The sequence below is a fragment of the Diospyros lotus genome, chromosome 4 (genome assembly GCF_014633365.1).
Source record: "Diospyros lotus cultivar Yz01 chromosome 4, ASM1463336v1, whole genome shotgun sequence".
Taxonomy (NCBI): domain Eukaryota; kingdom Viridiplantae; phylum Streptophyta; class Magnoliopsida; order Ericales; family Ebenaceae; genus Diospyros; species Diospyros lotus.
In genome coordinates, this window is record NC_068341.1 from 4,911,014 (window position 1) to 4,926,146 (window position 15,133).

The 15,133-nt window shown below is 40.0% G+C and overlaps 1 protein-coding gene across 2 annotated transcripts in view; it reads left to right on the plus strand.

The window, feature by feature from the left end:
- Nucleotides 1–14,903, plus strand: part of LOC127799159 (F-box/LRR-repeat protein 4) — a 48,166-nt gene extending 33,263 nt beyond the window's left edge. For both annotated transcript variants that reach the window (XM_052332914.1, XM_052332913.1), the window contains exons 7-8: nucleotides 13,168–13,318; nucleotides 14,174–14,903. In XM_052332914.1, coding sequence (XP_052188874.1) covers nucleotides 13,168–13,318; nucleotides 14,174–14,470 — 448 coding nt within the window. In that variant the 3' untranslated portion in view covers nucleotides 14,471–14,903. The remainder of the gene's footprint in view (nucleotides 1–13,167; nucleotides 13,319–14,173) is intronic.
- The last annotated feature ends 230 nt before the right edge of the window (nucleotides 14,904–15,133 follow it).

Consider the following 15,133-nt stretch of genomic DNA (forward strand, 5'->3'; position numbering starts at 1 on the left):
TTTTGCAGGAAGGGTTCAAAGATTTGATTCATTAAAGATTGGAATGTAACTAGGGCATTGGTGAGTCCAAATGGCGTCACTATAAACTCGTAGTGGCCATGATGTGTTTTGAATGCAGTTTTGGGTATGTCTTCAGGTCTCATTCGAATTTGGTGATAACTCGATCGAAGGTCTAATTTAGGAAACTGTGGCATTTTTTAACTCATCCAATAGGTCTTCAACGATGGGTATTGGAAACTTGTCCTTGACAATTATGGTTTTTAGTTGAGGTAGTTAACACAAAAGCGCCATGATTTGTCTTTCTTTTTGACAAGCAAAATAGGTGATTCGAAAGGGCTATGGTTTGGTCTGATTATGGATTTTTAAAGCATTTCCTTGACCATTTTTTCAATCTTGGTCTTTTGGATGGGAGGGTAGTGATAGGACCTGATGTTGATCAGTTCAGTGTTTGGCTTGAGGTTAATGGAGTGGTCAAGGAGTCTGTTAGGGGGTAGGGAATCAGGTTTTACAAGTAGATCCTCAAATTCAACTAACGACATATTAAGAAGGCTAAGTTTATGTACCTCCCAGTTGGTTAGAGGCTGATTGCTGCCTTCTTGTTCCTAGTTTTCTCCCAAACAGTCTGTGGCTTGAATCAAGAATAACTGTGCTATTTGGGACAATTTACTTCTGAATATTTTCTGAAACCTCTTCCCCATAATTGTCTTACATGCCCCTATTTCCTTAGTGCCAGTGAGGGTCTTTTTTGCCTTTTTTTTTTAATGTCACCTCCATCTATTTGAAATTGAAGCTTATAGGGCTTACATTCTTCCTCCAATCCACCCCCAGCACTATGTCACAACCTCCCAATCTTAGCAACCTTAGATCAACTTCAAATTGCTCCCCATACATGTCCCAAGAAAAACTAGCACAAGCCGAGTTACTCATGACTTTGTTGCCATTAGTTACAGTCATAGTTAGGGGCTGAGTGCCAATAAGTTTGCAATTCAGCTTCCTAGCCATCCCTTTATCTAGAAAGCTGTGGGTACTCCCACTGTCAATCAAGATCATTAGCCTGTAATCCTGCACTTTCCCTTCCACCTTGATTATCTTGCTATTGGCTAATCCCTATAAGGCATGTAGGGATATTTCCCCATTATCCTCCCCTTCAATTTCACTTGGTTCAGCTATTTCCCCCTCTCCTGCTACCACTCCTTCTTCCCCTTCTAGTAAGAGTGGCTACCTCTTGCATTGGTGCCTGGGAAAAACTTTATCCCTACACCAGAAACATAGTTTGACCTATCTCCTCTCCTTTATAACCCTTCCTCCTTGTGACTGCATAGGGGTGGCAGAGGTTGGAACCTCCCTTAGCTGCTTAATTCACCTTGATTGTCTCTTTGATGTACCCCTTACTTTGCTAATGTATTGATCTAGAGGTCACCCCTCTAGTTTACGACCTCTATTTTCTCATTAGGGGCCTCCACGTATAGCTCCTGCAGCTTGGCACTCTTAGCTACTTGTTTATGCAACATTTTCACCATAGGCCTTAGCTCTTTGCTCAAGCCGCTAATGAAACTTGAGGTGAAGTACGCGCCTCAAATAGGTGAGGGTTGAGGTTTAGCATAAGCGATTTCAACTCTTCAAATTAGAGTTGATAGGCTTTCACCATACCATCCTACCTGAGTTTGTTGAATTCTTCTACTGCATCCATCATGTTTTGATCGCCAAATCTCTCACACAAATCCTCTACGAATTCGGCCCATTGGTAGTCACCTTTTACCCTCGACCAACCCTGGTACCATGCATTCCCTGCATCATTTAGGTAGATAAAAAGCCAATGCTATCCTCTGTTGCTCCGACACATTATACAAATTAAACATTCTTTCATATCTTCTCACCCACCACCTCGGATTGATCCCATCAAACATGGGAATCTCCAATTTAGGCATAGGAAAGCCAGACTGTTAGGGGCAGCATGTACTTTCTACCTTCGCTCTAATATGTTCTCCCCCAACTCTACCGGATCTACCTCGAATTTAGAGATTCCAACAGTCTGATGGTTCATCCCATGATTGGGTAGGATCAGCTCCGATCTCTCCCTAGGAGGAAAATCAAGAGAGATTCTTATTGAATTCTACCTAGCAAACATCACCATGAAGCCTTGAAGCTACTTCCGAATCTGGCCTCCTACTTCCTCCTGAATCTGAGTGATAGCCCTGTCCAACTTCCTCTCCATTCCATCCATTGAGCAATCCAACTTTCGATTAATCGCAATAATCGCCTCGTGATTCTTAGTAGATCCGATCTCTAATAGATCCACTCGAGCTTGCAAATTGGAAATAGTTGAATTGAACTGCTGCAGTTGGGATTCAAAATTCTTCATCCAGGCGTCGTCTGCCATTGGTTAGAAATTGTAGGAAAATTTGTCGGCCGAGGATGGGCTTTGCTACCAAAATTGTCAAATCTAAGGATCTTACAGTCAATTCTTGCCAATTTAGTGAGGGGGTCAGAGAAGGGTTTAGGGGGAATTAGAAGAATAGAGAGTGGGGGAGAGAAGGATTGAGAGAGGGAGAGAATTTGGAGGGAGAAATCAAAATTATCTCAATTGTAATTGCTAGATATCTCAATTGGGCTGGATTAGTCTGTATATATACTAATCCTAGCAGTCACGACAAAGGCACCAAGCCCGCCAAAAAAAGAGAGTACACTTGATTATAGCTCTGATCTAAGTACAATCCATAATAGCTATAACTACCCAGTTGTGTATTACTTTTGTAAGTAGTAGGTACATGACACAAGGGCCTGGATGTCTAGTTGCATCTAGGTCGTGACATTTCCTCCCCCTTAATACCTTTCTTGTCCTCAAGAATCAAAGCAAGTGAGTAACCCGAGGAAATTGAGTAAGCAAGTCTGGTAAGTACTCCCAAGTATTATGATCCAAATGCAAATGAGCCCATTGAACTAGCCTTGAGTAAGGGATAGAGCATCCTTATAAATCACCCATTTGTCTAAGATAGCCAAAGGCTCAATCTTAGCCTGGTGGTCATCAAGTAGAGGGGGTAGACCAGGGGTAGGAACATTCCGGGGTCCAATTGTTTTCTTGAGTAGGGAAACATGGAGAACTAGATGTACAATAGTGTTGTTTGGCAGTTGTAATTTGTAAGCAACAGGACCCACTTTCGCTATTATCAAGAAAGGACCATAATATTTGGGATTGAGTTTAGAGATGGGAGGAGAAGAAGAAGAAGACTTATGTTGGGCACTATTGACCTTAAGGTAGACCAAATCTCCCATCACGAATTCCTGTCACTTCTTCTCCAATCTGCATACTGTTTCATTCTATTTTGGGCCTTAGCCAATTCCTATTTCAGCACCCCCAGCATTTCTTTCCTTTGTTGCAAGTATTGGTTCACCCTTGCAATTGTTGGAGTAAAATCCACAATGACAGGTAAAAGTGGGGGTTTAAAACCAAAAAGAGCCTTAAAGGGGGACATTCTTGTTGAGCTGTGGTAACTGAAATTGTACCACCATTAGGCAAGGGTTAACCATTTATACCAGTTCCTTGGTTTTATGAAACAAATACATCTCAAATAGACTTCCATACATTGGTTGACTCTCTCACTTTGTCCATCAATTTCAGGATGATAGGCCTAAACTTTCAAAGAGTTCCTACTAAAAATCATTTGTGAAAACTTTCTCTATCAGAAACTATAGATTGTGGCAAGCTATGCAGCTTGACCACTGAATCTAAACATATTCTTGCCACTTCTTGTGCAGTAAATAGGTGGGAAAGACTCAAAAATGAGCAAACTTGGATAGTTTGTCCACTATCACTAAAATCACATATTTTCCTTCTGATTTAGGCAGCCTCTTAATGAAATCCATGGAAATTTCAGTCCAAGTCTGACTTGGAATGTCTAATGGCTGCAGCAGTCCAGGGTAAGCCACCTATTCATGCTTGCAACATCGACACATTTCACAGGCAATCACATAATCTGTAATAGTTTTCTTGAGGTTAAGCCAATAAAATAGTTGCCTAACCTTATGATAGGTGTCCTTTATACCTGAATGTCCTCCAAGCGGTAAACTATGTAAAGACTGCAGTATCTGCCTTTTACGTTGCTCATTGTCACCAATGACTATTCTTCCCTTAAACCTGATTATTCCATTAGATAAAGTATACCCAGGTTTACTATTAGGGCTGACTGATAGTTGCACCAAAATGTCTTGAGTCCACCTTGCACCCTCATAATTATTAGTAATTTATCTCACTCAATTGGGTACCACTGAAATAATAGCATTATAGACCCCATTTTCCACTTGCCTGGACCAGGCATTTGCTACGACATTCTCCTTACCTTGGCAATATTGAATAACATAGTCAAGGCCTAAGAGTTTTGACATACCTTTTCTTTGTAGCTGTGTATGAAGTTTTTGTTGCATGAGAAACTTCAAGCTCTTATGGTCAGTTTTGATGATGATAAATTGACTGCCCTCTAGATAGTGCCATCATTTTTCCACAGCCATTGGGACCGCAATCAGTTCCTTATCATACACACTTAGGCCTAAATGTTTAGGTGCAAGAGTTTGGCTAATGAAAGCTAGTGGCGTACCTTCTTGCATTAGGACTGCACCTACTCCTTAGTCACTAGCATCTGTCTCCAACATAAAAGGTTTGGTAAAATCAAGTAAAGCCAACACCAGAGCCTATCATAACCTGTTTCAATTGAATAAAAGTTGCCTCTACTTGAGGATTCCATTGAAACCCATATTTCTTAAGCAATTCAGTTAAAGGTTTGCTAATAACCCCATAATTCTTAATGAACCTTCTATGGTATCCCATCAATCCCAAAAATTCCCTCAAAGCCTTAACTGTAGTTGGTCTCGGCCAGCCAACCATTGCAGCAATTTTCTTGGGGTCTATACTTACTCTAGCATCGGAAATAACATGCCCTAAATACTCCACTTGTCTTGTGGCAAAAGTACATTTGAATTGCTTTATATACAATTGGTTGGATCCAAGGACTTCAAATGTTGTCCTAAGATGAGCAAGGTGTTGGTCAAAGGTTTGGCTATAAATGAGGATATCATCGAAAAATACAAGGACGAAATCCCATAGGTAAGGACTGAAGATATGATTCATAAGAGACTAGAAGGTGTTAGGGGCATTGGTCAAACCAAAAGGCATGACTCGGAATTCATGTAGGCCTTGATGGGTTCTAAAAGTTGTTTTTGGGATGTCCACAAGTTTCATTCTTATTTGGTGGTAACTTGCCCTTAGGTTTAATTTAGAAAAAATGGTAGCTCCTTTTAGTTCATCAAGGAGATCTTCAATAATTGGTATAGGAAATTTATCCTTGATGGTAATGGCACTAAGTTGGCGGTAGTCAACACAAAATCTCCAAGTTCCACACTTCTTTTTAACAAAGAGAACAGGGGATGCAAAAGGGGTATGACTAGGTTGTATAATGGAACTAGCCAACATTTCCTTAACTAATTTCTCAATTTCAGCTTTTTGAATAGAAGGATATCGATAGCAACGAACATTGGCTGGTTCAGTGTTGGTTTTCAAATTAATAGCATGATCAAAGGGTCTTTGTGGGGGTAGGGTTGTAGGCTCAATAAACAAGTCCTTAAATTCAACTAATAAAAATTGTAAAGGGTCCAATGGTTTTACCTCAGAAATGGACTGGAGTGCAGCATTGCAGGTTGTATGGGATAACCTCCTTCTGTAGTTGACTGCTCCCAATTTTCTACCTCCGTAAAGCTTTCCACTTCATTAGCTTGCACAGAAAATAGCTGGGCCACTTGTCCGACTTTAGTCTTGAAAAATTTCTGCAGCTTCTTCCTCAAAATCAGCTTACGAATCCCCTTTTCCATGCTTCCCACAAGAGTCAATTCCTCCCTTCTATTTCGAAGGTTACCTCCAACCTATTGAAATCAAAGATGATGGGACTGACGATCCTCATCCAATCCACTCCCAATACAATGTCAGATCCCCTTAACTTGAGAATCCACAAATCAGCCATGAATTTGTGTCCTTGCATCTTCCAACAAAATTCCACACACCTTGAGTTGTTGTACATCTTATTTCCATTGGCAACTGTCACTAACAAGGGGAAAGTAGTTTTCACCTTGCAATTCAGTTCCTTGGCAGTTTTTTCATCCAAAAAACTGTGAGTACTGCTGCTATGTACTAAAACCATTAGTTTCCTTTTTCCCACCAGTCCTTCCACCTTAATGACTTTGTTAGTTAGACCACCTTTAAGTGCATTCAAGGATAACTCTCCACCCTCAGCTTCCTGAACATTCTCAACCATAATTTTTGTTTCTTCTAGAATCTCTTCTTCATCATCCTTTCCCTCATTCAACCCTCCATTTGCAGAAATTGACGATTGCACTGGTGCCCAGGCTCATACTTCTTTCCGCACTTGAAACATAATCCAAAGCTCCAAGCTACCCCTTTTTGTTCCATAGGGAATGGCTTAACTGAGTTGGGGTTATGTAGAGCCTTAAGATTCACATTTTCTCTAGATACTCCTGAGTTTGTAGCTCTAGGGTTTCCTCCTGTGGGTTGACCTATTACCGAATAGCCCTTGGACTGAATTTTGTGCTTTCTGAAAATAGCTTCCAAAACCAATTCTTGCAATCTTGCCTTCTCAGCAGCCTACTTGACAGTTGCAGGCTTCATCATCTTTATCGTTGGCCAGTTCATCTTTTAAATCGATGATAAAGCTGGAGACAAAATACTGTTCAGTCAAGGCAGGTTGTGCATTTAACATTAGGGTCCTCAATTCCTTAAAACGGACCTAGTATTCTATCACTGGTCCTTCTTGTTTCAACTTGTTAAACTCCTCAATTGTATCCTCCATAGACTGCCCACCAAACCTGTCACATAGTTCTTCCACAAACTCTGCCCAAGTTGCCTCATCCCTCATCTTGTTCCACCCTCGAAACCATGCATTGGCCTTGTCATTGAAATAGGCTGCTACAAGGTTTATTTTCTGACCCCCAGCCACATTATGGTGTTGGAAAAACCTTTCACACCTCCGAACCCACCGCCTTGATTAACTCCTTCAAACATGGGAATTTCAAGCTTAGGTAGAGGTGTGTGTGGGTGATTTTGGTAGGATCCCCTTACCTGTACTATCTGATCTATTTCTGGTTGTTCCTCATCTTGTTGTGGTGTAGAAGCATGAGGAGGAATGCCTGCACTTGTCAAGGTTGGCTTTGAAGTGCCCTACTCTTGTCAAGATTGGCTCTAAAATGGTTCTGGGAGGGAAATCCTCTAGCAGGCTGATCTGGGGCATCTTGGAAAACATCTTTAGAAGCCCATCATCCAACCTTTAGCCGAGGCTAGCAACTTCCTTCTCCAGTGATTGCACCGCTTCTTTGGTGGCAGTGTTGGTGGCTGACGCAGCGTGTAGCGCGTGTGTGAAAAAACACACAAAAATAAACCCTTGAAAGAGAAAACTTCAATGGACGAAGCTTGGCTTTCAAGAAGACGCAAAAACAAGACTGTTTTGCTAAGAAAACCCAAATAGGTTGCTGAAATTTGATTGATTAAAACTTTATTACAAACTCTAGATCCTAGGCATATTTATAGTATTTAGCTAATCCAAATCCATCTAATATTTGTAAACAAAATCTAACTAGAATTCTAATAGAAATAAATCCTAAATAAAAGTCAACTAAAATCCTAATAAAAATAAAAGCCTAATCAAACATGAAGTAGAATCCTAAATTAAGTAGAAACATGAAATAGAATCCTAAATCAAGTAGAAATATAAAATAAAATCCTAAATCAAGTAGAATTCTAAAACTTAAGAAGTATTAAAATAACATTATGACACTGCTATTTTGGTAATACTGTTCCGGTTTGGTTGGGTCGGCCTTGGGCCGAGTCTTGATTGGTGACCGCATCATTCACCTTCACTTAAGAAAAAATTCGACCTCGAATTTTAATTCTGTTTGGACAAATCCACATTCGATAAGTACGAAGAGAGATTAGCCACTTTGAATGTTTAGAAATACCCATATGATTAGGCAAATCTACAACATAAGCATTGTCATTGGTCTTCTTTGGAATCTTGTAAGGACCATACTTCTTTGGCCTGAACTTGTTCTGCTTTCTTGCTGGAATCCGTTCCTTCTTCAAGAATATCATGACTTCATCTCCAATCTCAAATACCTTGTGCTTCCCATGCTTGTCAGCTGTCGCCTTGTACTTTTTATTTGTGCAACTTTTGTTTGACATCTTCTTGAACTGCTTGAACTTTTCTGCTAAGGGAACATAAGCAAAGACATTCCTTCCCCTCTTAGCCCTATCTTCGTTGGCATGGGTCCAACCATCACCATGTTTGTTGCCCTCCGCCTCCATTGTATTATTACTGTTAGATTGAGGACGTTGAACCTTCCATCTTGAGCGTTTCTCTAATCTGGTAGATCTTATTGCCTTCGATTCAACCATGCTAGAGCTTGAATAAACTGTAGAAGGATTTGCTACCATGACCTCCATCTCCTTTACAGTCGCAAGTCGATCAAAAGAAACACCACCATCCTTGGGTTGCGAAGCAATGCTTGAGCCATCGGGACTGGAAAATACCCCAGTATGAGTCAATAACCTTGGAGTTTCTGCCATATTAGTAGTATAAATCAGACTTGAGTTTGCAAACGTTGAAATTGCTGGGATAACATAATCTTCAAAATCAAGCTCCACTTTAGAAGCTTTGGTTTGATTCTTTTCCACTATGGGTAACAAAGTATAACGCACACCTTCTTTCTCAAGCTGATATGTGTTCTTCCTACCCGAGTGCTTAGCATCCACATCAAATTGCCAAGGCCTCCCAAATAAAATATGGCAAGCATCCATATCAACAATATCACAATAGACTTCGTCAAAGTACTTACCAATAGAAAAAGGCACCCTGCAACGTTCATCCACATATATGCCACCAACTTCTTTGATCCATCCAATCATGTAAGGGCTTGGATGTTTTTCAGAAGTTAACTGCATCTTTGCCACCACGTCTCTTCCTATGATGTTCTCCTGACTTCCACTATTAATAATCAACTCAAAGATTTTTCCTTTCATTGTACACCTCGTGCGAAAAAGCTTATGCCGTTGAGTAGTATCTTCATTCTTTTGAGATAGCATTAACTTCCTCACTACACAGGTATATTTCCCATGTCCATAATCTTCTTGGTCATCCCCCCCATCAGGCCCGCAATATACTTCTTCTTCAGCAACATCTTCCTCTTCCTTTTCTACAATGTTAACTGTTTTCCTCCTTGGACAATCACTAGATCGATGCCCAACCTCATTGCACTTGAAACATTTTAAAAGAATAGGCTTTGCATAAGGATTAGGGGATTTTGGAAGATTAGAAGTAGTACCTCGAATGTTTCCCCCCGTTGTAGCCTTATTAGGGTTGACTGTATGGGGTGGATTAGAGGGTTGCGCTCCTTGAACTGATTTGCCTTTATCAAAAGCTGGTTGTTTATTTTCATTCCCACTATACCAACGATAGTTGTCATTACGAGATCTCTCACTCAACATTAACTCAGCCTTTAAAGCTAAGTTCCTTACTTCTTGCACACTTAAAACCATCTGAACTCCAATTTTATCACGAATAGCAGGGTTCAATCCATTCAAGTAACGAGTTGCTTGTTGATTGTCACTTTCTAAAAATTGGTTTCTCTCCGCCAATCGCAGAAACTCAGAGGTATATTTATTCACACTCTTCCTTCCCTGTGCACATCTTTGATAAGCTTCAAACATATATTGTTCATAGTCAGGGGGCAAAAACCTACCTCTTAACAGGTGCTTCATTTATCTCCATGTCTGAACTGGCTGTCGGCCTTCCCTCAATCTCGTTTCTCTTAATCGCTCCCACCAAACAGATGCACCGCCCTTCAACCTGTAAGCCACTAACTTTACTTGTCGTTCATTTGGGATCTCCATGTATTCGAAAAAATGGTCAACCTCAGTGATCCAATCCAGGAACCCCTCAATATCAAGATCTCCACTAAAGGTAGGAATATCAACTTTTAGTTTATACTCATCGTTGCCCCAGTGGTTGTGCTTATGCGCATTCCTCCTAACCCCTCTACCACCAGGGTTAGCTATTGCTCGACCAAAATCATCCTCTTCATTGCTATCTTCAATCACTGGTCTTCTAGGATTAACAAGGACATGATTAATGGGTGGTCTTCCTGCTTCGGCTTGATTCACCCCATTATCCAAGTTCCTGTCATCATCAACTCGTAGTAAGGTGCCCAATTGGTTGCTATGTTGCTCCAATCGCTGCTGGATAGTACAAGTTACTTCCCGCTGTTCTTCGATTGCTCTCCAAACTGCGAACAACCCTTGATCACCGTCACGAGGCTGGTTGCTACCGTTACCTTCAAGATTGGCCATCTGATTGGTTGATTAACCACTCTGATACCACCTGATGCAGCGTGTAGCACGTGTGTGAAAAAACACACAAAAATAAACCCTTGAAAGAGAAAACTTCAATGGACGAAGCTTAGCTTTTAAGAAGACGCAAAAATAAGACTGTTTTGCTAAGAAAACTCAAATAGATTGCTGAAATTTGATTGATTAAAACTTGATTACAAACTCTAGATCCTAGGCATATTTATAATATTTGGCTAATCCAAATCCATCTAATATTTGTAAACAAAATCCAACTAGAATTCTAATAGAAATAAATCCTAAATAAAAGTCAACTAAAATCCTAATAAAAATAAAACCCTAATCAAATATGAAGTATAATCCTAAATCAAGTAGAAACATGAAATAGAATCCTAAATCAAGTAGAAATATAAAATAGAATCCTAAATCAAGTAGAATTCTAAAACTTAAGAAGTATTAAAATAACATTATGGCACTACTATTTTGGTGGTACTGTTCCGGTTTGGTTGGGTCGGCCTTGGGCCGAGTCTTGATTGGTGACCGCATCAGTGGCCATGTTGTCCTCCTCGCAACGACTCAAATTTTCATGGGTCTACCGCAAACCCAACTCCATGGTCTCCAACTTTGCTTCCACCTACTTCATGCGAATTCCCTCTACCATTTCCTCAGCCAAATTCTTCTAATTTTACTCTGTTAGCCGATGTAACTGCTTCTTGGAATCAGTAACCGCCTCTGATTGGAGTTAATTGCTAGGGATCGTGGGAATCACAGCCAAGAACCGGGTGGCTCTGATACCAAATTGTCAGGAACTTGAGCCTAAATATAAGTTCTTCAATGATAGAATTGAAAGAGAGGGAGAAATAGAGAGAAATGGGGGGAGATACAGGGAGAAGATAGGGAGAGAATTGAGAAATAAAAGAGAAACTAAAACTTTAATATTCCAAAATAATAGCCACAAACCAGTTCTCAGGAGGCTTGTATAGCCCTTACAGAAAGTGATGTAGTGGAGAAAGGTAGTCGGATGTAACTGCTGTTGGTACATAATTGCCTATCTCTACTGCTGAAATGGCAATCTAGAAAATAAAATAAAACAAATAAAAATAGCAATAATAACTGTAAGTGGTAGTAATTTGCTGCATCAAGGGCCTGGATGTCTACGTGCCTGCATCTAGGTCGTGACATTGGTTTACTTGTGTATGGCTTTGTTATGCCCCCACACTATTTCCTTAAACAATGTTTTAAAATCTTATAACCTTTTTGCATTATCATTATAGTGAATTTACTAGTCCTGCATCTTATTTAATTCTTGACTAAATTATAATGACTTGTAGAGGAAGATGTGGCTTTGCATATAACCACCTTTATCGTAGTCAAAAACAAATATATATTGAGTGGAAGGAGAAACTTCACTGTAGTTACAAAGGCTTGCTCTCAAGAGTATCTTCCATGCAACATATGTATTATGACACTGATCACCAAGAATGTTGTTGAGATACCATTAGTCCCAGAAGTTGCCACTAAAAAGGAGGCCCACCAATACATAATCAAGTTATCAAACATTCTCTCTCACGTTTAACTGTTTTGCACATGGACTGGGAGATAAATAGACTAAACTAAGGCTTGCCGATATAAGCAACAAAAGTGTAGAAAAAGTATGAATAATAGTAACAAACACATATAACAATACCTGAAACCAAGATCTCTAGAAGCAGAGCTTTGGTACAATGTTAAATTGCTTCTAACCCCCAGAATTTAAATTTTCGGAAAGAGGTCTAGAAATGTACATCAAGTTCTCCAACAAATATATTACATGCTTTGTAAATGGGGGATGAGGCTAGGATCATGAACTACATATCATTAGTATGTGCTTACCAGAGCCCTTACCAGCTAAAGTCTTTTTTAGGCTTGTGGGGACCTAGCTGAGGATGAATTACTTAAGAAAGGTTTTATTCAACTTGTTTGAAGGCCTAATTTAAATGTTGTATTTCCCCGCCTTTTTGTCTTGCAAAACCATTTTAGATTTCTATTGATGACAGAAAAAAACAAAAAAAAAAACTATATTCTGCATGCACCTCTAGTTGGGTGAGTTTAAAAACTGAATTAAATATGATGCTATCCTTGATTCTCCCGTTACTCATTTTCATACTTTGAATGTGTTTAGTTTGGATTGGTAGAATCTGTATTTCTTGGAGTTGTGAGATGCTGTTTCTATTCTGACCAAGTTATTTTTGTTTCCTCTTTTTTTGGTGGTGGGGTGTGTGTGGAGGGGGGAGTAGGGCTTTCAAGAACCAAATTGCTTGGTGGGCTTTAAATCTATTCATACAAAGAAGAGAGAATAAAATTATAAAGGGTGTAAGTTGTCAGGGGTTACAACACAAAAGTTTTCTAGTAAATTTGGATAGAGATTTTGTGTTTTGTTTGTGTTGTCTGTGGGTGGAAATGCAGTTTTCATAGCAATACGTGTATCCAGTGTAATATGCTTTGGAACTTAATGTTTATGGTTGAGAATATGTAATTATCTTGTAAGCTTGCATCTTTCATGCTGTCACTTAAGCCCATTTTGGTTGTTGAAATACTGCATCCCTGGGAGACCTTTTGTGCTGTTTGGTTACAGTCTAGGGGAGGAGGCACTGCAGCTTCTTCGGCTTTAGCTACTCAAATTTTTTATGCCCCCCTCTTGGTTGTTGAATTAATGGATCCCAATGTGACTGTTTGATCCCCCCCTCGGTTATCCCAATTGTGCTGTTTGGTTATATGCTATTTGGTTGCAGGGTAGGGGATGAGGCACTAATAGCTGTTGCTCAAGGTTGCCCCTTGCAACATTTAAATGTTAGTGGCTGCCACCAAATAGGGGATGCGGGGATAATAGCAATTGCAAGAGGCTGTCCTCAACTTACTTACCTAGATGTAAGCGTGCTTCAGGTGTGGGATCTCTCTCTCTCTCTCTCTCTCTCTCTCGTTTATGTGAGTACACATCTTCCATTTTGCTATAGTCCTTAATGCTTAACTATTTTTAAATTTAAAATTTGGGGAAGGAATTCTTGTATTGGAACTTAATATGATTAAGTTAATTTTTTATTTGGCAATATGCTCCTTTTTGAGTGAAATAAATTTTGGTAGGTAATTAAAGGGTTTCCCAATTGAACTTTAAACTGACTGAATTTATAAGACTGACCTACAGATGGTAACTTTTGTAGTTAGGGATGTAAATGGGGCCAGTCCCATTTACATGTCTGTTTTAATAAATTTTCAAATGAGCCTTGTACCTTTACCTCATTTTTATACTTGTTTTCACTTTAAATGTGGTTAATTGGGACTCATTTACATCCCTATCTGTAGTCATAACACTCACCCAGAGAAGGCTGTAATTAGGGTTCGGTCAGTGAACCCACATTGATGGCACTTGTGGCATGGTTTGGTTGATGTAGTCAGTGTATAGTTTGCATGCTTGTGAAAGGTCTGAAGAGAGATTGAGTGGTTCGGTTGTATTGTAGCGAGGCTAGGAGGAGGAGGTGGTTTAAGGTGCTCGGTTTATCTAGTTTGAGGGGGGGTGGGTTTGAGGAGGAAGGAGAGTATTGATAGTTGCCAAAGGAGCCGCTTGGTTTTGGTGGTGGTTATATTGTCGTGTTGTTACTTTTACCTTTATTCCTCGCGTGCACGTTTTATTTTATATATATGTATACTATTTTGTGGTTGTGGTGGTGGTTGGGGTTGTGGAGGGGTTTTTTTTATTAAAATAACCTAATTTACATTTATTTTACCTATACTTTTGTGTAGCATTTAAGGGATACGGCTATGGCAGAGTTAGGGGATGGCTGTCCTTTACTCAAGGATGTGGTGATATCTCACTGCCGCCAGATAACAGATGTCGGACTAGGCCATCTTGTGAAGAAGTGCACCTTGCTTGAATCCTGCCAAATGGTCTACTGTCCTGGTATCACTGCTGCCGGGGTAGCCACTGTGATATCTTGCTGCACCAAGATAAAGAAGGTCATGGTTGAGAAGTGGAAGGTTAGCCAGAGGACCAAGAGGAGGGCTGGCTCCGTCATCTCCTACCTCTGTGTTGACCTATAGACACCAGATTCCCTGGTAACAAAGACGAGGAAAGAAGAAAAAAGAAAAGAAGTAATTTCTGATCCGTGCACTGCTCATCCCCCCTCATTCATCAAGCTCTATCAAGTGCGACAACTGAGGCTTGATCTTGCGCTTGCATGCATGGGGATAAGCAAGCCTGTTACCTCTGCTGAATCTCAATACTTTCTGTCTATAAGTGCTCTTTTTAAGTTCAATTTTGTAATAAAGGTTTCAATATACAGGATGAGGATGTAGATGCAACTTGCTTAGATAAACCCAAGGGATTTGTTGGTCTGCTTTTACAACGGTCTTGTAACTTCTCATTCCCTATGTTTTTTTATTCTGCCTGGGGAGTCTGGGTTTTCAGTTGTTGCAAGCAACAAGTTAAAAGTTAATTTAGTTTACAAATGTTTCTTTTTATGTATATATATATTGTCTTCCAATTGCTTTTGGTTTGTGCCGCTTCTACACTATCAGGGGCGGACGCAGGGTGGGCGTGGGCTTCAGCCCCTCCAATTTTTTTTAAAAATGGATTTGTACATTAGAAAAAAAATATTTTTTTATTCTAAACCTCCCAAATCCAGCCTAATCCCAAGCAACAACCCCCCACCCCCCACCTTCTTTTCTTTTTCAGATTCTGTTAAAATCATAATTTTGTCCCTG